The following is a 24094-nucleotide window of genomic DNA, read 5'->3' as shown; positions in this document are numbered from 1 at the left end:
AGCTTCACATCGTGGTATGAAAATTGTTAAAGAGGAAAAGACGACAGAAGCCTAAATCACTTCTATTCAATGTGAGAATAAATGGTGTCTGCAATACAAAAGGCTCTCCAGACACAGTACTTTGAGGTTACAGTTCTGTAATTTTGCTGAACTGAAAAAAAATCCCTTTCCTTTGGTCTTAAAATTTATTCAACATTCACATTTTATTAGCAAGTAAGCATGAACAAAACAGCTTTTGATAAACACAAAAGTTATTTTGCCTCATTATATTGAATGACAAGTGAGACCTTACAGCTTCACGTCAAATCGGTGGAAAAATAATTATCTGTAAAAAGTATGTGCAAACATTTTTCTACAAAGCTAAAGATTCAAGGCAACGTGTCTGGAATGTGTTTCTCCCTTTAGGCTGCCTCCATTCCATGAAAGATCTGTCTCAATTTCCGCTCTTCCCAGAGCCTCCTTTTGGTCTCTCTGCAAATCCATTCCTTCTGAATCTGCCTCCTTCCGACCCTGCAGATGGAAACCGTATGTTTCTCTGTTTAGGGAAGTGTGCCTAATCTTCTCAAGCAGAGATTTCTGGACACGTTTTATAATATCTTCATGTATGGCTTCCTAATGCACCAAATACACTGTAATGTGCTTTTGGTTTGCTTTCAACGCATTAATACATTCGTTGATTTTTTCTCAGCAAAATCTCTAAAATTAAGCATAGAGCTGTGAATTAGATTTATTTTGGACAAGCAAAATTGTTTTATTATTTTCAGTAAGTACTTGTTGATCACCTACTATGCTACAGCCTTGAGGTACAAAGATAAAAGACATAACTCAAAGCGTACCATCAAGTAGGCTTGGGTTGGCGGAAACCTGATGGAATCAATCCCATACAATGTAGGAAGGGCTGAAATGGAGAAACTACAGAAGCATAGAAGGAGACACATCCAGAAAAGTAAACTGACAAAAAAAGTATAGCATTCCTTAAAAGGATAATTTTCATTTGTGAAGGAATGTATTCAAGTGTATAAAAGTGACATTAAATCATAAGTCTATCTTAAAATTTTATGGTTAATGGAAACATCTATCTAAAATATTCAGAAAATATCTAGCCTAATTATGTACTTATCTTACACATGAAAGTAATAGCTTGCATATCATTTTGACATTAAATAAGTTAGAAAGCAATTTGTGTGTTTTGCTTTTTTTTTTTTTTTTTTTTGCGGTACGCGGGCCTCTCCTGTTGCAGAGCACAGGCTCCGGACGTGCAGGCTCAGCGGCCATGGCTCACGGGCCCAGCCGCTCTGCGGCATGTGGGATCTTCCCGGACTGGGGCACGAACCCGTGTCTCCTGCATCAGCAGGCGGACTCTCAACCACTGCGCCACTAGGGAAGCCCTGTTTTGCTTTTTTAATGAAACCAAATAAAGGATGGCAAGAATCAGGAGGCCATATCAAGGTGATAAAGCGAGAATTTGGAATTTCTGGGATGCCATGAAAAAACTAGGCCTCAAAGGGTGGTTCCTACATGTTGATAACTAATTGTCTTGAACAGATTTCCTGCCCAAAGTTACAAGGTCGGCAGGAATGTAGGGTAGGGAGGTAGGGATTTACTAAGGGATACAAAGGAACAGACTGAGATAAGGAAAGAAAGTTGAGAGTAACGGGTTGTTTTAAATGCAAACAGTGTTCTTAGAGGCAACAACTCACTACATAAAATATGCAAGTAAGAAGAGAAAAGCAAGTGTAATCTAAAACAGTAGCCATGAAAAAAACCTTTGAGAAGCTTTTCAAATTTTATAAAAGTGCCTCCTATTGTCAAAGCTCTCAAAAAGGTCAATTTTAATACCCAAATATTATTGGTAATATTTGTTATTCAAATAATAGTGAAAATATATGAGAAATAGCATTCTATAATCAAATCATGTAGTTTTCTTGTCTCCATATATTTTATTTTAGTACAAAGGATACTTTTCACTAAAAATGCAATTGAAGGAAGTGTAAGTCATTGTAAAGGAACAGCATATTTCAATCTAGAAAACCAAGGATTAAAAGGACTTGAAAATACACATCAATTTCTTATTGGTTATTGTCTACAAGAAGAGTAGAACTGGGGCTGCAGGATGAAGGGGACTTTGGACTTTACTCTGCACACTTCTGGATTAATTTGAATCTTTCACAACAATAATATATTCTTGCAATGGTAGGTATTTAGAAAACAATAAACGAGGTTATTTTTAATGTTGTAAAGAGCAGTAAGACCAAAATTAAAAAGGCATTGGAAACTATTACTAAGATTTGAGAAACAAAATTAATTAAAAACAATAACAGTAACTGGAACCGCATGGACCTTCCCAGGCAAGCAGGCGTCCCACCTTGTTCAACTTCAGAACACCAGCGACCTCTTGCGGCAAAGATGGATACATTTTAAATTTGTGTAACTGCCACAGAGGGTGATTGAGAAGGTTGCCTGATGAAATTCTGCTTCTTTTTCAGATTGAAATAGCGACAGCGATACCTTCGGGGAACAGAGAGCTCCTCACCCCGCCACTACAGCCAAAGGATGCTGAAGAGGAAGAGGAAGAGGAGTCCACCCCCAGACTGATTGACGGCTCTTCTCCACAGGAGCCTGAATTCCCTGGGGTTCTGGGCCCACACACCAATGAAGGTCAGGTCCATCAAAGCTGGATTGTAATGAAGTCCACTTGTACATTCCTCAAAACTGCCAAGCTCCAACTCTGCAGGGAGCCCCCATGATCCAAGGAGTAAACTTTGTTATAGGCTAGGTTTGAAGCAGGAGATATACATGTATTTGGTATTAAAATATAAAGCTGTTTTAATACTTCTGCTTTGGCATGATGGAAATGATCAAATAACCAAAGATTTGGGGTCAAAATATTTTTCTGGCATCATTACTCAGAAAGCTTTGTGGTGGAATGCATTTCTAGAACAAACGATACACTATCAGCAAGATCAGAGTCCGTGTCTGAGAGATCAGGCCCCAGCAGTTCAAGGAGATCAAGTGATGATGGACGACGATGATGATAATGATGATGGTGATGATGGTAATATTATTTTACATTGATTGAGCACATGCTTTCTGGGGGCCATAATGCTCAGCACTTCACATTATCTCGTTTGACTATTGCAACCTCCTTGTGAAGGTATTAGTATTATTTTTTTCATTATTACCAAGGAAACTAGCTCAGAGAGCATAGGAACTTTCCAGAGATCACATAGCTATTAGGTTCACACACTGGGTTTGAAGCCTGTTCTGATTCTTGTCTGTGTACTTATTGGAAAACAGGCTTCTTTTCACTCAGTCCTGGGAAGCAGCAGGAAAAGGAAAAGAGAAGAAAGTATTTCATAACATCGGACTCCATCTAGTAGGGCCTGAAGTTGATGTAAACCATGGCCTTTTATTTAGGTCATGAGAAGGAATTCCTGGTGTTGAGCCTGATTCTATGATTTGTTGGTATTTCATGTTAGAATTTGCCAGTGTCAACCTTGGGGGCTGTTCAAGTGGACTCACACCAGAACACTATTACACACTTGGAGAATGGTGTTGTGAGGGGGTACAGAGTTCCCATTGCAAAGGTTTGGTTAGTATCAAGAGTCTCTGTACTAGAAATTCTGGAGATACAAGACTTGTCTTAAAATGACTACTGTTTTCACAGATATTTCTGTCTAGTACATAGAGACAGACATGTAAACCAACTTAGAGACAGTGATATGTTACAGGTAATATAAGAAAAGTTTGTACAGAACACACTGAGAACAGAAGAGAGGAAAGAGCATTCAAATCCCAGCTTTGAGACTTTGCTAGATATACAGTCTTGAGCAAAGCAGTCAGTATTTTTTTGCCTTTGTTTTCTCATCTAAAAAATGGGATAATAAATAATAGATCTTACCTCATAGAGTCGTTATAAGGATTAACTGAATGAAGTTAGTGCCTGGCCCACAGTAAACATCATAAATGTTAGTTATTCTCAATACTCTATTCTTGATAGAAGAGTACATCTTTTGTTTTTGTTTTTTTTTTGCGGTATGCGGGCCTCTCACTGTTGTGGCCTCTCCCGTTGTGGAGCACAGGCTCCAGACACACAGGCTCAGCGGCCATGGCTCACGGGCCCAGCCGCTCCGCGGCATGTGGGATGTTCCCGAACCGGGACACGAACCCGTGTCCCCTGCATCGGCAGGTGGACTCTCAACCACTGCGCCACCAGGGAAGCCCGAAGAGTATATCTTTTTTGTTTACTCTCAACAAACTTTTCAGTGTGCAATACAGCATTGTTAACTATAGGAACTGTGTTATAAGCAAATGTCTAGAACTTAATTCATCTTACATAACTGAAACTTTATACCTGTTGAACAGCTGTCTCTTTCCCCCTCCTTCCAGTCCCTGGTAACCACCAATCTACCCTCTGCTTCTGTGAGTTTTTAACTGTTCACCAATAAGTAGTGTAAAAATGTTGTCTTTTGTGAAATGCTGCCTATACGCCAGCCACTAAAGTGTTTTATGTACATCAGCTCTTTGAAGAGATACAACAATACTAAGTACTAGTTACTGTTATCTTCGCTTTATAAATAGGAAAACTAAAATTCCAAAATACTATAAAAGTTGTCCAAGGTCATGGAAGTGGTACGTAGGGGCGCTGGCATGAAAACAGAGGCCACTAAGCCCTTTCTTTAATGAAGACACCATATTCTTTCCACATACTCAACTTTCTACGAAGTAGCAGAACACGCTACAGACAGAACCAGGGAGATACACACACAGTGAGAAGGAAATGTATATATCCAGCAGAAAGTCCTCAAAATAGGGAAATTAAATATCTCTAGAACATTACTTACTTTTAAGTAATTTCAGATCTTTCAAAAGTTGACTGATCTGGCATCATTACCTAATGAGCCAGGAACAATAGAAGAGCAGAATGTCCAATCTTTTTAAAAGCTTTAGTAAAACTTATATGGCTCAATAATGTCAGTTTTGAAACAATATAAGAAAAATTATGACTTAAAAAAACTTTTTGTCTCTAAAGGAGTCTGAGAATAAGTAATGAAGTTAAAATTTTAATTCACATTTTACTTTCCAAAGAGGAAGCATCTCTCGAAATTCTAAACTTTAAAATTAAATTTAAATCTTATAAATTTATCAAAGGCAAATAGTTTGGAAATATTTAAAACATTAAAAGTCAAAATATTATTTGTTACTATGAATATCAATTTCTAGAAATAGTATTCTGAAGCCACATAAAGTAGGCTTGAGTTATGAGTGGAAAAAACTAGAATTAAATAATAACTGGTGTGACTATATATAATTACCCTAAGTGATTATTAAACTAGCATGACCATGAATATATAGAACAAAATGCTTTACTTTCTAAAAACTGTGATAAGTAGCAAATACTCATTTACAGTGATTAGAAAAATTAGCAAGTACTAAATAATGCATAGCTCTCCCTTAAAATTTTTTCCTAGATTTACATTCCTAAAATAGTTTTCATTCCTGAAGTTGTTATTATACGTGATTTTTCTATTTAACAACAGTAATAAGACCTTAGTAGGTGCATTACCAGTTCTTGATCTCAAACCACGAACGGCTCCTTCAACAAAGGCAACCAAATGTCCCGATTTGCCTGGGAGTGAAGGGATCCCAAGACCGGGGGCTTCCAGTGCTAAAACTAGCAAAGTCTCAGCTAAATGGGGATGAATTGACACTGAGCAATCCCAAGAAAGTCTTCCATCACTTTCTTCTTCTACCTCTCATGGCTAGTTCACTTTCCCCATCAATCTCATGTCTCACAACTTTTTTCTCCTCCTCCCTAAACCCCTCAAACTCATCAGAGAGCTTAGCCGCCTCCTTCACAAAGAAAATGCAGTCTTCTGGTCAGCAGTTCTTTGGTCTTTCTGTTTGCAGACATATAATTTACCTACATCTACATCCATGCATCTACTCCTATTACAACAGAGGAACTGTCTGTCCTCCCACATGTGGGATGTAAATTCTTCCGATTGTGTTTTTTTCCCCCTACTACACCTATGATTATCAGAATTTTGCATTCTTTTTCCAGTAACAGTGGTAGAATTACATTAATTCATAATTTTTCCAGGGTATGACTAGTGACCAGAAGCAACTAGGAAAACTGACAAATTATAGAACAAACTTTCTCTCAATGAACTAAATGATACATACAGGGATTGAGCTAGGAACCTTGGTTTCACAGATGCGTCCTTCACACCACAGATTTTAAATTAAACTGAAATCTTCATTCTTCCCATTGTGTTTTGAGTCCCATTTCCTGCTGCCCTCTCAGTATCCTTTTTATATTCAGTCTCTCTTCCTCTGGATTCTATTCTTCAAATCTCTCTCACTTTAGTCCATTTCCTCATCATACACACCACAAATACGTCTTCTTATAGTTATCACCATCTTTCTTTCCTTTTTCTTTACAGTCAAACATCTCAATAGCATGGTTTGTATGTGCTGTAACTATTTCCTCACCTCTAACTTCCTCCTTCGTGGCTGTAATCCAGCTTCCAACCTCATCACTCCACAGTGTTTACTGAAGTTTCCTATAATCCCCACAGTAACTAATCCAAGAGACATTTTTCAGTCCTTAACTGACATCTCAGGAGGCTTAGATTATTTTCTATTCCCTATTCCTTCAAACTAACTCTCCACTTGGCCTCCGTAACATCGTCCATCCTATTGTCCTTTTCTTCCGGCCATTTCTTCTCTATCTCCCTTGAAGCTCACTGTCCTCTACATGACCAATAAACAGAGTGCAAAGGACGGGTAGGAGTGTGTATGTACGGGGGTGATAGAAAAAAATAGATTAATAAATGGAGATATAATCCAGCCTGACAACTCTTTTGGATCTGTTGTCTTTTCTATCACCATTACCCTAGCCAAGCAACCGTCATCTTTTATCTAGATAACTCATCTCCTCTCTGCCTACTGGCCCTCCATCAGTCTTCCAGCTTACCTTCAATCAGCGTGACACCTTAACATGCAAATCTGATCATGTAATACCCCTGCCCATCCTTAAGATAAGGAACAAAATCTGTAACACAGTCTATAAGGCCCGTGTGTGTTATGTCTTAAACATTGCAATGCTCGCTGTACTGTAGCTACAGGGACCATCTTTTGGTTCCTCCAAAGTGAAGGGACTTGGCACCTGCTGCTTCCTCTGCCTGCATGCTCTTCCCTGTCACCTGCATAATCAATTCTTGTTCTTCCTGCAGATTTCAACTCAATTATCACCTCCTCAGAAAACGATGACTCTCAGACTGAATCAAATTCCTGTAGTTTATGCTCCTATGATATTTCTTGACATTTACCACAGTCATCATTTTATTTATTTGTGATTAACATTCATCTTACATAGCAGATTACAAAACAGAACTGTCTCTTTGGCTCACCACTGTTTCATCAGCTAGCACAGTGCCATTTACAAAGAAAAGATTTAATAAATGCACATTGAGTGAATTAATATTAATGATCATTGCCCTTTTTCTTGATTTTGTTTCAGTGGGTTGTTTAAATATTGAACGAAAGACCTAATAAAAATATTATATGTGATGTTTTAAATTTATAAAAACCACAATGTTAATATTTACATCTGAAAATAGAATTTCCAGTAAATATAAGAGCAACAACCATGCAATATTCACTCAGTAATTTAAAATAAAATTTTAAAGCATTACAAAGAATATACTAATTATTGGGGTAGCCTTAGTTGGTATATTTGACTTTAATATTCCATTTAAAGAAAACTATATGAGAAAATATTAAATATGCCAGAATAGTCTGAGACGCGAATCTTGTTTAATAAATATTCGTAATCACATAATTTGTTAGAAGTTGCTTTTGTTGCTTACATATATTGTTTGCCTCTTTTAGACTTTCCAACCTGCCTTCTGTGTACTTGTATAAGTACCACGGTATACTGTGATGACCATGAACTTGATGCTATTCCTCCGCTGCCCAAGAACACTGCTTATTTCTATTCCCGCTTTAACAGAATTAAAAAGATCAACAGAAATGATTTTGCAAGCCTAAGTAAGGATGATGGCACTAATACCCATCTCTTTACAGACTTTTCCTAAAATGTTTGCACTGTGAAATGTTGGTACTGAAAATGAAACTTGAATATCAAAATATGACTCAAATCAATTATTTTTACTTTTGAAGGTTTGTTTTATGATGAGAAAAAATGGTTGTTATGAAAACTATAAAGGTTGTTATGAAACTATATAGTTGTTGATACTCTCAAACTATTTTCAAATAAAGAAAAATCACAAATAATTCTATTTTATAGGTTAAATCTCATTATCATGTTGTAACAATAAGAGTAGAAAGTCATGGTCATATATTTACTAGGATCTGGCTTGTTTGAATAGACTTCCAGTAAAGCACAATTGCTTTATGACTGATGAATGCAAACCTAAATTCTGACTTTATAATTGTTGTCAACTTTGAAGAATTTTGGTATTTGTCTTCATTAAGTGTTTTAATCATTCGAAAGTTTCTTTTTAATGCTTTTGTATTTTAATGCTAATGCATCTATTACTATTAGAAAATACAATAATCTCCCATCAATGAGAAAAATGTTTTAAATAGAAAATCCAGACAAAGTTTATGAAGAATATAGGGAAAAGACCAGTTAAATATAATGAGTCAGTTTCTTTGCTAAAGTTACACTTTCTTATAAGAGCATAAATATGAATAGTATTTGGGGGAAACAATTAAATTTTTATGAAGTTGTTAGAAATAATTGTTTCATTAGTTGTCCATTGCTAATTAAATTCATATTTATATTTGCTTGTATATGGGAAAGTTTATATTCCTATTTTTATGTGAGCAAAACATATTCAAGAATATTTAACTACTTCCCTCATTTTTTTCCAGATGATCTAAGGAAGATTGATCTGACCTCAAATTTAATATCTGAGATTGATGAAGATGCATTCAGAAAGCTACCTCGACTCCGAGAGCTTGTCCTGCGTGACAACAAGATAAGGCAGCTCCCAGAATTGCCAACCACTTTAACATTTATTGATATTAGCAACAATAGACTTGGAAGGAAAGGAATAAAGCAAGAAGCATTTAAAGTGAGTTTTGAGTTTGAATATGAAAGACTTTCATCTTCCCATTCCCTTTGCTATCAATGACTAGCCTTTTTATTTCCACAAAGGGATTCAATTTGATGAGAGTTTTAACTCCTAAAATAAACTTTACAACACTATGTATCATGCTTTGGGGAAATACTGTGTTCTGGTACATTCTGAGGCTGCTCAATCACCAAGAACAGAAAGCAGAGCTGGAATAAGAAGTGCGTGGCTATCTGGAGCACCACTCTATAAATTGCACCTGGAAATGCTGTAAGCTGGGTGAATTGTATTTACCAAAAATGCCACTTAACAAGAGTATCTTATGTGGTTGGAAGGACAACTACTTGTACAGAGTGTGGGTGGTGCCTTTGAGGGTAGAAACCTTCTAAATTATTTTGTAAGGAGAATGGATTCAGTTAATCTTATGCATTTTGTTTTTTAAGTGAAGGAAACAAGTTTGGGGTTAGAGTGACTTGCTTGGAATAACAGCATAGAATCTGAGAATAGTAACCAGATTGGCTTTCTTACCCACTCTTACTCCATTCAAGCTGCTCCTCTAAATATATGTTGAACAAACAAATTTAAACTACTGTTTGAAGGGACATCACATTACTTCCATGGAGGCTACAGGGGGTTACATGGACCCGTTAGCACTGAGCAATGGTGGAAACCCTGTCTCTCCACTAGCTCTCCTGTGACACCACCCTGGTGGGCAAGGAAGTTAGGGCACCTCATTAGAGCCTGGCAAAGGTCAAAATCTAGTCTCTCCACTCAGATTTTGTTGGCATGGGTGGTAGTGAGTCACAGTTTGTCCTGTGATGTTTGGCTAGATTAGACCTGTTATTATCTAAACTTATTCTGTCTTGCTAGGCTGCCCTTTACCTGGTACTTGGGCTGGAGCAAGATTTTGTTGGGGAGAACTTTTCATTTCTCCATTCCTGTAACATGAAGGAAATTCTTGCTATGTCTCACCAAAATCCTCAAAATCCTATTGCAGAGTGTCTTCTGTGGGAAGTCGCTGCCTTGCTTAAATAGAGAAAGTTAGAGTGGGCAAAGAAAGCTTCTGCCTAGAGATTGAGAAACATGTTTCATTTGCATAGAGAGATATTTGCTTGCTATCAATTCTTCCAAAACTCATTTGAATTGTCCAGTAACACAGAAAACTAATTTGCCTCAATTTTGCAAAACAAGACCTGAACAGGCATGTATTATTTCACAAATAGTTTCACAGACAGGGAATTAAAAATACAACTGTAGCACCACTAATTTTTATTAAGACCCTACATTTGGAATGTTTACAGGATATGTATGATCTCCATCATCTCTACCTCTCCGATAACAACTTGGAACACATCCCTCTGCCACTCCCAGAAAATCTACGGGCCCTTCACCTCCAGGTAGGCTTCTGCTAGTAAGTTATCCCCAACACCTCCATGGAAAACAGAAGCAAACAGGTGAAGGTGGGATGCAAAAGCTGTTTATAATGGCATGTTGATACACTGTGACAATTTTTCTTTTCTTTTCTCCTGTCTTTAATTCATTCTCTCAATCTGAGTACAAGGTAATTGTACATTCATGACTCTTATCTCTACTGATTTATTTCTGATGAGTTTAGTCTTTATTTTCATTCTTTGCCAAGGCATAATGCATCTTTTTGACATACAAAGCTTCTTTTAAAAAAATGAGAGCTTCATCTGCTGAAGAAATGTGTAAAGATTAGAAATGGAAGAGAAAAAGAGGGAAAGAAAAATCTGATTTGATTTCTAGCTTTCAGGGGGGGAAAAATGTCAGTTTTAGGTCTTGATTTTAGGTTCCATGTACTGAGGAAAATTCAATCCTAGGACATTCCTATCTGCTGAGAGATGACAGACTTCCATCTCTCTGGATTAAGAAAATGCAGTTTTTTCTAAACAAACATATTTGAAAGCTTGCATTATTTTAAATCCCTTTAAGCTACATTTTATCTCTGAAATAATGAGTGAAAACACATTTTCAAAATGTTATGATCTAATATTTTCTAAATATATTAAAAATACGATCAATTAAAACAAATGTTTTTGGTTGTTGAAACAAAGAAAGATAAATTATTTCAGATATGAGTAACTTTTGTTCTACAGCTGTAATCAATGTAATAATTTCATCTGTGGAATAAATCTGTAGGGAACACAACCATTATGTGCTCAAAGACACGATATCATGGTGTAATATTACAATCTTTTAGCAAAAAATAAAGTATAGACCATCACAAGAAGTGATTTTGCTATGTGAGAGCAAGTTTGATTCTTTTTTTCTCTGTGGACCCTGTAATTATTTACCTCTGTGAACTTTCTCTTATTCCTAGTTATATCTTTCCATACTTCTTTTTGGTGTCTTTTTGTGAATATCTGTCTATGAGTCTTGTCTGAGTCTGTCACTTTTGAGAGTTTTTCTGGCTGTGTTAACTTCCTTAATGTGTATTCCCTTTCTGGTGCTCGTCCTGTTTCTCTATGGCTCTCTCTTGGTCTCTCTTTTTCTGCGGGTGAATTTCTATAAATATGAGGATTTCTTGACTTGTTTAGGATTGGAAGAGGATTTTCAAGGGCATCCTCAGGGAAATTTTGGAATTTTTTTCCAATTCTGAATTAAATTTTATTATTATTGTCTTTGCTGATATTAACTTCTACAGAGTAACCAGGTCTCTGATGTTATATTTAAACTGAATGCGCTTGTATATAAAATATAAGATTTTTTTTTGAAGTAATTGGCTTTACAGTCCCTATTCTAAGGTTTAAAAAGGCATTAAGTGAACCTTTTAAAATATTTCTCTTTCACAATCACCTCAGCAATATCCAGTATAAAGCTGTTTTTAATTTAAATTATCTTCATTTTATATTCATTTTAATGCTCATATAAAAATCTCCTTTTTTGATTCATTTGAAAAATGTTTTTCAACATATGGTATAATAATTAAGAATGACAACTCTGGCAAAATCAGACTCCCTGGGCTGAAATTCTACTTGACACTATTTAATGATTAGACAAATATCTAAACCTCCCTGCGTCTCAGTTTTAGTTTATAAAGTGGGTACTGCATTTACTGATACATGAGAAGTATCACTTAAAGGTGAGGCATGATAATTATTAACAATGTGTATCTATTACCTAGCAAAGAAAATAGTACAGTGCATAGGCACTAAATCTGTATTATTCCTCATGGGCACTTTGTAATCATAGAGAGTCAATCCATCAGAAAGATGTAATGCTTATAAACACATGCACCTAACAACAGAGTCTCAGAATTTATAAAGACTACACTATCGGAATTAAACGGGGAAATAGACAATTCAACAATAATAATTGGATTCCTCAATACTCCACTTTTAATAGTGGATAGAACAACTAGTCATAAGATCAACTAAGAAACACAAGACTTGAGCAACATTATACACCAACTAGCCCTAACAGTCATCTATATAACATTCAACCCAACAACAGCAGATATACATTCTTCTCAAGTGACAAGGAACATCTCCAGGATATACAATATACGAAGCCACAAAACAGGTCTCAACAAACTGAAAAGAATTGAAATCATACAAAGCATTTTTCTGATTACAATGAAATTAAAATAAAAATCAACAACAAAGAAAACAGGAAATTCACAAATATGTAGATATTAAACAACACCTTCATTAATAAGCCATGGATCAGAATAGAAATCTAATAAATTAGTTCAGCAATATGACAGTTTACAAAATCAATACATAAATACTAATGTATATGTATATACTAGAAATGAAAAATCTGAAAATAAAATTAAGAAAACAAGCTTATTTGTAATAAGAAAATATGTAAAATAAGAAAACAAACTTATTTATAATAGTTGCAAAATAATAAATTACCTAAGAATTATATTAATAAAAGAATGCAAAATTTGTATACTGAAAACTATGACATATTGTTGAAAGACTTCTGCACAGCAAAGGAAACAATTAACAGGGAGAAGAGATAACCTATGGAATGGGAGAAAATATTTGCAAATCATACATTTGAGAAGGGGTTAATATCCAAAATATATACAGAACTCAAACAACTCAATAGGAAAAAAACAAATAAGATAATTAAAATATTGGCAAAGGAGTTGATTAGACATTTCTCTAAAGAAGACATACAAATGGCCAATAAGTATGTGAAAAGGAGCTCAACAAGACTAATCATCAGGGAAATGCAAATCAAAACCACAAAGAGATGTCACCTCACACCTGTTAGAAGGGCTATTATCAAAAAGACCAAAGTTAAGTGTTGGCAAGGATGTAGAGAAAAGGTAACCTTTGTACACTGTTGGTGGGAATATAAGGTGATACAGATATGGGAAACAGTATGATATTTCTTCAAAAAAAAATTAAAAACAGAACTACCATATGATTCAACAATCCCACTTCTGGGTATATGTCCAAGGGAAATGAAATAAGTATCTTGAAGTTATCTGCACGTCCATGTTCATGGTGTCACTTGTCACAATAGCCAAGATATGGAAACAACCTAAATGTCTGTCAATGGATGAATGGATAAAGAAATTGTGGTCTATGTATACAATGGAATATTATTAAGCCTGAGAAAAGAAGGAAATCCTGCCATTTGCAATAACATGGATGAACCTGGAGAAATAAGTGAAATAAGTCAGCTATAGAAAGAAAAATATTATATGATCTCTCCCATGTGTAAAATCTAAAAAAGTCAAGCTCAGAGAATGGTGGTTACCAGGGACTGGGGGGTGGGGGATATAGGGAGACATTGGTCAAAGGGTATAAAGTTTTAGTTATTCACAATAAACAAGTTCTGGAGGTGTAACATACAGCATGGTGACTGTAGTTAATAACACCATACCGTATACTTCAAATTTGTTGAGAGTAGATCTCTAGTGTTCTCACCAGACACATACACAAAAGGTAACTATGTAAGGTGATGGAAATGTTAATTAGCTTGATTGTGGTAACCATTTCACAATGTATACATAAATCAAAACATAATGCAGTACACCTTAAATATCTACAGTTTTATTTGTCAAAGGTACCTCAATAAACCTGGGGGGAAAGAGAGCTAAATAAAGGAAAGATATCCCCATATTCATGTTTGGAAGTCTTAATATTAAGATGGAAATACCCCCCAAATTGATCTACAAATATTTTAAGTAGAAACTCACAAGTAATTTATTAAATTATTTGAACTAATCAATGAGTTCAGCAATGTGGAAGGTTATAAAATCAACATAAAATATCAATTGTATTTCTATGCTAGCAATGAACTAAACCACAATGGGATACCACTTTACACCCACTTGGTTGGCTAAAATAAGAGACAGACAATTACAAGTTTTGCTTAGGATGCAGAGAAAAATGGAACCCTCATACATTACTGGTAGAGATGTAAAAGAGTGCAGCTATTTTAAAAAGCAATTTAATACTTCCTCAGAATATTAAACACAGAGTTATCATATCACCCAGCAATTCAACTCCTACGTACATATGCAAAAGAACTGAAAACGTATGTCCACACAAAATTTGTACACAAATGTTCATAGAAGCATTATGCATGAGAGCCCAAAAGTGGAAACAATCCAAATTCCCATTATCTGATAAATGGATAAACAAAAATGTGGCATATCCATAGAGAAGAATATTATTGAGCAATAAAAGAAAAAGTACTGATACATGCTGCAGCATGTGCGAATCTTGAAAATACAATCCTGAGAGGAAGAACCCAGTCACAAAAGATGATATATTGTTTGATTCCCTTTGTGAAATGTCTAGAATAGGAAAATCCATAGAAACAGAAAGTAGTTTAGAAGTTGTCAGGGGCTAGAGGTTGGGGAAAATGGGGAGTTATTTCTAATATCTATGGGGTTTCTTTGGAGGATGTTTAAAATGCCCTGAAATTAAACTGTTGTGATCCTTATACAAGTCTGTGACTATATTGAAAACCACTGAACTGTACACTTAAAATGGGCGAATTTTATGGTATGTGAAATGTACTCAATAAAGCTATTTAAAAAAATCTAGGGCTTCCCTGGTGGCGCAGTGGTTGAGAGTCCGCCTGCCGACGCAGGGGACATGGGTTCGTGCCCCAGTCCGGGAAGATCCCACATGCCGCGGAGCGGCTGGGCCCGTGAGCCATGGCCACTGAGCCTGCGCGTCCGGAGCCAGTGCTCCGCAACAGGAGAGGCCACAACAGTGAGAGGCCCGCGTACAGAAAAAAAAAAAAAAATCTAGTTCTGGGCCCTGCCCAGACCTATATCTTCCTGACATTTGCTCACTCTCTCCCTCACTTCACTTCAGCCATGTTGACTTTTTTTCCCATTCTTAAACTTTCCATACTAATTACTCAGAATTGGAACTTGGTGTTCTCTCTGCCTGGGATATTCTTGCCTCAGCTCTTTCCATGCCCATGTCTCCTTGTCACTCCATGCTCAGCTCCACTGTTGCCTCTTAAGATAACTTGTCACAGTCACCATCCTTTCTTCTGAGTTCACATCCTTTTTTGAAATAACTTGTTTTCTTTAAATTTGTTTTTTCACCTCCTTATTGTATATTCCCATTACTGAAGTACAAGCTCCGTACTTGTGTTATTATGTTAATTGATTTATCCCCACTGCTTAGAAAGTGCTTGATGTATAATAATCATATAACGTGCATTTTTGGATGAGAGAAGGAATGAAAGAGTAAAAACAGGGGTGAAGCAAAATGGACTATATTATTAATCAATACCAAGAATATGTTATATCATGTCTAATCATTTATTTTAATCTTTTTTAGAATAACAACATTCTGGAGATGCGTGAAGATACCTTCTGCAATGTTAAAAATTTGACTTATATTCGTAAGGCACTAGAGGATATTCGATTGGATGGAAACCCTATCAATCTCAGCAAAACTCCTCAAGCCTACATATGCCTACCTCGTTTGCCTATTGGGAATCTTGTCTAATTGCAGATAATGGTCAGCGTTATGATGCCTGCTACAACAAAACAATTCTTACTGCTCTCTTACAAAAGAAAACTCAGCATGATACTTTCAAAATGTGTTCTGAAAGATAATTACATAAAATACAGCTAAAAGTTATAATATATGATAGCAATTTAGGAATCTAAGAAAACACGAGATGAATCAGGAATAAACTAAAAGATGTACAGAAAGTGCAAAACTAAAAGATAGAAAATATTTCACAGATATTCTTATATGTCACATGTAATCTGCAAGTTTTAGGGATTCATATCCTCTATAATTTTAAATTAATCATATAATAAAAATTAAAAATTAACATTTTAGGTATATTGCCAAGATTTAAATGTTTTTAATTAAACTTTTCTCTCCTTTTTTTTCACTAAAACATGTTTCTTTTTTCAAATTCATGAAAGAAAATGAAGAAAAGAATAAAAATATTTGAAAATTATAATGGCTTTGTGGAAAAATATTCATTATGATCACAACATGCAAATAAGCATAATAATATACATAGCTTCAGTATTTGAAAAATATTTTATCATCTTAAAGACCTGCCAACTCATTTCAGACCTTTCTTAAACTGACACTGGCATATTTCTGTGCCTGTGAAAAAAATAAAATATACAAAATGGAAAACATAAACAATGATATGAAAATCACAGTAGGGAAGAAGTTGAGGAGTACCTTCTATAAAAAGTTGATCTTTCTGAAATGTATGATAATAATACAGGCACTTGCTTAAAAACTGAAAGATAACAAAAGAGTATACAATGAAATGTGAGTTTCCTTCCAGCAGCAAACCCTAAGCTCCACTCCTTAGAAATAGTCAATGGTTTCTTGCATACTTTTATTAAGTTTTCCATAAGAAACAAAAACTTGCACATAAATAATTTCCCTTTTTTTACAGAAAAGTGTATGCATTTGCTACATGTATATATATACCACCAATATGTATGTATCAGTACATGTAAACATGGATTTTTAAGCACAAAAGATAATCACTATTCTGCACCTTCCTTGTTTCACTTAAAAATATTTCTTGGTGATGTTTGTCATATTGGCACATACAGCTCTACTGATTCTGAACAACACATATCAGCCCATTACATGGACATACATTGTTATAATAGGAGCCAATTCTCAGACACAAAATACGTACCAGGCATCTACTGAGGTGTTCTGCATGTATTAATTCACAACATCTTAGGAGCTGGAGATAGTAATGACTATTCCAAGTCACAGATCAGAGACAGAGCTTAAATAATTTGCCCTGGATTAAGGGCTGACTCCAAAGGTCTATCCTATTCCACTCCACTGTCCCGCCTCAAATACTATGAATGTAACTTTTCCCTGTTTTATAATACAAGAAAGTGGTGTACAGGCTGGACAGAGAAGTTGTTATGAACTGAATGTTTACCCCCAGAATTCATATGTTGAAACTCTAACCCTCAATGTGATGGTGTTTGGAGACAGGGCCTTTGGAAGTTTAATTAGGGTTAGATGAGGTCATGAGATAGGGTCCTCATGATGGGATTTGTGCCCTTATAAGAAGAGAAAGAAAAAGAGATTACTCTGTGTGTGTGTTTGTGTGTGTGTGCGTGTTTATGTATGTGCACATGCACTAAGGAAAAGCCATGTGAGGACATAATGAGAAGTCAGCCATGTGCAAGCCAGAGAGAGAGCTCCCATTAGAAACCAAATCAGCTGAGACTTTGATCTTGGACATCCTAGCCTCCAAAACTCTAAAACTGATCCCTGATTAAATACAATCCTTTTTTTAATGACAACGTTTTTTTCTTTATGAATTTGCTACACACATTTACTTTTCTCTAAATATTACAGGTTATTTTCCAAAAGGGAGGACACTGCATTTTATTGCCCCGTATTACAGTGTACTTTAAAACTATTTATAAGCAAACATTTCCATTTAAAATTCCTAATTAATTCTTACTGAATACACAGGTTTTTCAGATGACAGGCCTAAAATGTGTTGTGTTAATCGTCTGAAAACCCTGAGTTATTATAGGGTTAGTAATATTTTCAAAGGACGATAGCAAATAATACCTACACATAGTACTATTATGAGTGTAAAATTCACATCCTTACTTCTCTTTAAATCTGTAGCAACACTGTCTTTGTAGTTATCTCATTACAAAGTTAATTTTCCCTTCCTAATTTACTTAAATAATATGAGAATTCATAAATGTTTTGAAAATACTGAAGTGGTATTCCCTGATTCACAACATGCCTCACCAATTTGCAAACTAACCCCACAACTTCCCAAATTATGAAGACAAAGCAATGAGTTATTTTAAATTCCTTTTTTCTCACTTTCAAAAAGTCAGAAAGGCTTAATACCTTGTATTTAGCCTCTGGAACTGCTAGATGGTTTCAAATTACATGATTATATTCACGGTGGAAAAAGGCACGTTTTTGAGAGTGCATAAAATGAGTTCTATTGACATTATTTTTCGTATAACATAGCAATGCATTGGTTACAAAGATAAATCTGAAATACTTGTTGTATTTCATTTCTCTGACCAAATGTATCAGGTATATCCAACTTTTCTCTAAAGAATTTTATTTACAAGTTTAATTAGCTGAGGTTTGAGTTCCAAAAGCCTGTCAAAAAATACTAAACTCTAATAAATATACCCAATGCCACCACACTAGAATAAATAATAATTAATATTGGCAACCTGGAGTAATTTAAATAAGGTATTCATGATCAAATATATTTATAAAGGGTCTAACTTCACGTAGTTTCTTTCATATAAGGACTTTCACTGACTGAATTTTGAACGAGTTACTACTGCCATCAAGTGTTAGGATTCATTCTTTTCAAGTCACCCAAATGCACAAAAATCAACACCAAGACTGCAGTGTTTTCAACTTAACAACATAATGCTCTGAATAACATAAAACATAGCAAAACCCATGCTATCACATGGCACTTATCAGAATTTCAAAATGCAACAATATCATTAAAATCTCCCAAATAAAGTTGTAACTAGTTAATACGAAGGACATATTTTACTGCATTGACTTGAAACGTGTGGCAAACAGACTCTAAGTTGATCCCCAATGATTTCCTGCCTCTTGGTGTTCATGCCTTTGTGTAATCCTCTCTCCTTGAGTGCTGGTAGGACCTGGGCCTTGTTTCTGACCAATAGGATATGGCAAAGGTGAGTGATGTCACAAAAGTCAAGCTCCATGATTATAATACGTGTGTGTGTGTGTGTGTGTGTCTCTGTGTGTGTTCATTGTGCTAGGAAGCACTAAGGAGATGCTCTTGGCTGGCTTGATGGGGTGACCAGCCATGTTGAGGAAGCCCATGGAAAGGAACTATGGGCGGCCGCTAGAACCACTGCTGTCCTCGAGGACCTGTAGTTTACCTCGAAACCTGAAGGCTTCCTTCAGCCAACATACAGCTAAAGGGTATGGCCCTCAGCTATACAGCCACAGAAAACAAAAGAAAACAAATTCTGCCAAGAATATGAATAATCTTGGGAGCAGATTTTCCCTAATTGAGCAGCAGGATGAGAACCCAAATGGCCAAATGCTTTGATCACAGCCCTGGTAAGACCCTGAGCAGAGGGCACAACTAAGCTGTTCCAGGATCCTTGGAAACTCTGAGATAACAAATGTATGTTGTTTTAAGTAACTAAGTTTGTGGGAACTTTTTATGTAGCAATATAAATGAATACAATATATAAAAACACGGTGTGTTATATTTTAATGTTGAATCAAAATAATTCATTTTGCAGCATTTAAAGAGTATGGGTCAATTTTAAAAGTCTTTAAAATTTCTTAGCTGCATTTCTGACAGTGGTTTTTAACATGTTCTTGTGCTAATTTTCTTGGGTGATTTACCAGTACATGTATTATAATGTCAATCTATTGAAAAAAACAATAATCATAAATTGTAATTTGCTGCTTCTCTTAAGAGTAGCACAAAACAATCCTGCATTAATTTTTTTAATAGGGAGGATGAATATGAAAGATATACATGTCACCATGAAAAAAGTGTATAAAGCCAGTATTATTGGTATAAAGTTCACATCAACTGTTCAAAAAAATGATGTCCTTAATTACCTGTGAGTTAATCTTTTTTTAAAAAAAAAGAAGAAACTGATGGGAATTCCACTAAGCAACATGTTCAATTTCTAAAGCTCTTAATTAAAACTCAATATCATATACCAAGTATATTCTTAGAAAAATAAATCTGGATTATCACCATTCCGTTTCAAGTTAAGCAGATCAGAGGCTGACGCCAAGTGTATGAGTCTCCATCCAAAAAGAGACATTGGAGGCTAAAAATGTCAGCATTCTGCACTTTGAGTCAAGCAGGCTTGTCTCCTCAGCAAACCACAGAGCAAATGAACTTGAATGATGCGTGTGGAATCTATAGGTCCCACAGCAAAGGGTGGAGGGCTGAACCAGGAATCCATGTACTGTTCTCAATTTTCAAGCAGGAAGGCATAAATGACCTTTGTAAGCATCAGGGCTTCCCCTAATTTTGCTTCTCTATCATTCAATGGAAGCTTGTATGGACTCAGGTTCCCAGTGGGCAGTGTTCCATTTTTGCACAATTCCACTCAACACAGGAAGGTGATAAGGAGATATACTCAGTGGTTTTCTGTAGGATCAAGGCTGGTAGCACTTTCTTGATGTTTCTCAAAAGTGGGACAAGAAAAGGACCCAAGGATGGGGGTGTCTATTTTTGCATCAGGCACAGGGTTAGTTATCTTTACGTATACTGTATCAATTTCTTTACAAGTCCTAAAGCATGTAAATATGGTACTGATGATAGTTCACAGTTACTGAGTGCTCACAGGGTACCTGTGCTAAGTACTTTAATCAATACCTTACTTAATCCTTAACATAACTCTGGAACAGGCACTATAACTATACTCATGGTATGGGTAAGGAACTGGAGGCTTCCAGAGGTTAATTGGTAAGTTGAAGTGGAAACACCTCTACTTTTAAATAGACCTTGTGTTTTAGAGCAGTTTTAGATTCACAGCAAAACTGAGAAGGTACAGCGATTCCTCATACACTCTCTCCCCCTACTTATACATAGCCTCCTCCATTATAAACATCCTCCACCAGAGTGGTACATTTGTTAATAATGAACCTACATTGACACATCATTATCACCAAAAGTCCATAGTTTACATTAGGGGTCACTCTTGATGTTGTACATTCTACAGATTTGGATAAATGTATAATGACTTGTATCCACCATATAGTATCATTCAGGGTAGGCTCTTGTCTATTTAAATCAAAGCCCATATTCTTAACCTTAATACTATAAAAGCTCCCAAGGTACCACACTGTCTGGTTAACAAAGGGAAAAATGTAATTGGCATACTAGCATTTTTAGGTACAAACCCATGGTATACATCCTGGTAATGTTTAATCAACGGACATATGTTTTGCATATGCTACAATTAGTAAACTGCTTGTCCATACAGATTCCTTGTACTCATCACCAGAGTCCTATTTAAGGTGCCTGGGCAGTGTAGTATAGTAATCTCATGGAGAATTTGGACTCTGAGGTCAAACAGGCTCAGGTTTACTAGCCCTGAAATTCATCAGTCCCACAGCCTTAGGTAGATTAATTTCGTTTCCTAATCTATGAGATGTGGTAACAATGCATAGATTGTTATCTTGCATAAGATAGGCATGAGGATTATGTGCCTGAGTAGGCATGAGGATTATGTGCCATGAGCCCACCTGCGCGCAGTAAGCACACGCAATAAACGTTTGCCGTCTTGTTTCAGGTACGTTGACACAGAGCTCCTAGGATTTAGAAGAGTGGGCACAGACCACAAGGTAAGGAGTGGGGCCCAGTTTTCTGACTCCGAGGGCTTTCTCTTTACCCCCTGGGCCGTCCCAAAGGTGTAGGATATTGTTTTTCGATACACAAATTCTTCCCCAACCCCCACCTCTGCGTTCAGCCGAAGGTCCATCTTCTACAACCTCGCACCTCAAGGTGGTTTAAGGGTTCAGATAAACTGCCTCAAGCGTTTCCTAACGTGGGCAGCACAAATCCAGCCTCCCGCCCCTCGCCACCTCCCTCAAAAACTGCGTCACAAGCCCCCTGCGAATGTTCACGGGCAACCTCGTTCTGGGCGGAACCCCAACTCCACGCCCAGGGACAACGACCTCAACCCCAATTGGCTGTCTCCCAGGGCAACCAAGGATGCGGTGGGCGCGCAGGGCCCCTGGCCGGTATTTAAAGGCTGCCGCTGCCCACCCCGCCTCAGTCTAGCCAGGACGGCGGCGGTGAAGCACCTGGATTGAGGAGGAGCCGCAAGGTAACGCGCAACCCCTGCCCCTCCCGTCCCCAGCCCGAGCCTCCTGTGAGGCGGGGGTGTGTGGAACCCGGGAGCGGGTCTCACTGCGCGTCGCCCACCAACACCTTCCTCCCCCCCATCCTTACCCAGCCCCAGTCCCACCCAAACTCACCTGGACGAGACAACCCGGGTGCCAAGGGGCAGAGATTACGTGGAAGAACGATCGAGCGAGCAGAGAAGAGGGGTCCTTTTGGAGAGAAAGGCGTGATCCCAACAGCAGGCACGTGGTGCTGCGCAGAGAGAGAGACATGAGGCTCTTCAGACCGTCAGATCTGGCCAAACTTGACGGCAGCTTCTAGGACGCTTCCGTTTAGACCTCTCAGAGCTCCCTGAATCATGACCCAGCCCCTCGATAGAAAAGAGGATCCTCTTAACCTGGGCCACGGGGGGGCGTCCTCTGCCCCATTAAGCACCTGGTCTTCCTGCCATCGAAGGCTCAGGGGCGCTCCGGTTTACAGGCAGTGGCATCGCTATGGTCCCAAGGCCGAGTATGAGCCCCCAAGGAAACAGCCGAAGCAACAGCACGGCTCAGGACCTTGGTTCCAGCCACCCAGACGTCCCTCTTGGGCCGTGTATTCTAATTGGGGGCGCTGGGGAGGACCCTGGCACCCACCTCCGGAGGGATTCTGGAAGCCCCCTGGCCGGGTGCAAGTGATCCGGGTGTACGGCCTGCACCCATTCTGCCTTTGCTGCTGCTCCTGCTGGCGCAGCCCCTGGAATCCCGGCTGGGCGAGGCCCCCGGCCCGGAAGAAGCACTGGGGCCGCCGGGGCCGCGGCCTGCGCCGCGACCCTCGCCGCTCCTTCCAGAGGAGCCCTTCAGAGGATCTGAGCACGCTGCTGCGGCCGGTCAATCTGTGCGGGTGGCGGGAACCCGGCCTGCGGGCACCGCGGAACACCACCCAGTTCATCATGAACCAGATCTACGAGGATATGCGGCAGCAGGAGGCACTGCGGGCGCAGCAGGCCCAGGCGGGCGGCACCGCATCCGCGGCCGGCTCCTTCGGAAACGATGCGGCCTCCAGCGGTGGCGAGGAAGACGCGGAGCTGCGGGCAACTTTGTATAGCTTTGGGCAGAATCCCTCTCTAGCCTTCAGTCCGGACCCGGATGAGGAAAACCAGTCTCCAAGCCCACAGCCGGTAGAGGAAGAGGAGAGAAATGAGGAGGAGGAGGAGAAGTGTGGCGAGGAGGAGTGTGACTGCAAAGAGTTGGAGAGCGAGGAGGAGGACGCAGAGGGCGAGGATGAAGAGGCCGAAGAACCTGACTCCGTGGAGGAGGGGGCGGAGGGGGAGGAGCATGAAGAGGAAGGGGAGGGGCTGGAGGAGGAAGAGCAGAGGGAGGAAGAGAACCGTTTGTCTCTGGAAATGCCTTTATCAACCTTAGTGGGGGCTGAAGAAGAGACAGAGAACTTTATAAACTGTACTTATTGAAACCCCAAACAGATAATTCCCAAAGTGCCACAGGAAGCTGACCTCATGGTACAGAACATTAACTGTTAGACATCAGGAAAGGGACTGGGGAATGAGATGGAACTGATGTGAGGCTAAAATGAATTAGGAACTTATTAAAAACTAATTAAAAAATGAGTTCCATTAACAAATATATCTATGTAAACCCCTTCTTTGGCCATTATAAAACGTTTAAAAA

At 38.0% G+C, this 24094-nt stretch overlaps 2 protein-coding genes and 1 long non-coding RNA gene across 4 annotated transcripts in view; 2 read left to right on the top strand and 1 right to left on the bottom strand.

Moving 5' to 3' along the window:
• EPYC (epiphycan) overlaps window positions 1-16069 on the top strand; it is a 35617-nt gene extending 19548 nt beyond the window's left edge. The window contains exons 2-6 of the mRNA XM_060023878.1: window positions 2487-2658; window positions 7897-8055; window positions 8905-9107; window positions 10409-10504; window positions 15899-16069. Coding sequence (XP_059879861.1) covers window positions 2487-2658; window positions 7897-8055; window positions 8905-9107; window positions 10409-10504; window positions 15899-16069 — 801 coding nt within the window. The remainder of the gene's footprint in view (window positions 1-2486; window positions 2659-7896; window positions 8056-8904; window positions 9108-10408; window positions 10505-15898) is intronic.
• Window positions 1-24094, bottom strand: part of LOC132433273 (uncharacterized) — a 295039-nt gene that overhangs the window by 58773 nt on the left and 212172 nt on the right. For both annotated transcript variants that reach the window (XR_009521103.1, XR_009521104.1), the window contains one exon: window positions 22562-22679. This is a non-coding gene — a long non-coding RNA (uncharacterized lncRNA). The remainder of the gene's footprint in view (window positions 1-22561; window positions 22680-24094) is intronic.
• On the top strand, window positions 22786-23877 carry CCER1 (coiled-coil glutamate rich protein 1). The gene has a single exon (XM_060023879.1). The coding sequence runs from the start codon at window positions 22786-22788 to the stop codon at window positions 23875-23877; it is 1092 nt and encodes a 363-aa protein (XP_059879862.1).

This window comes from Delphinus delphis, chromosome 11 (genome assembly GCF_949987515.2).
Source record: "Delphinus delphis chromosome 11, mDelDel1.2, whole genome shotgun sequence".
Lineage (NCBI taxonomy): Eukaryota > Metazoa > Chordata > Mammalia > Artiodactyla > Delphinidae > Delphinus > Delphinus delphis.
Note: the sequence above shows the minus strand (reverse complement) of the source record. Positions and strands in the feature narration are given on the sequence as shown.

Coding starts and splice junctions, on each gene's coding strand:
- CCER1 (XM_060023879.1), top strand. CDS start 22,786: ATGACCCAGCCCCTCGATAGAAAAGAGGATCCTCTTAACCTGGGCCAC.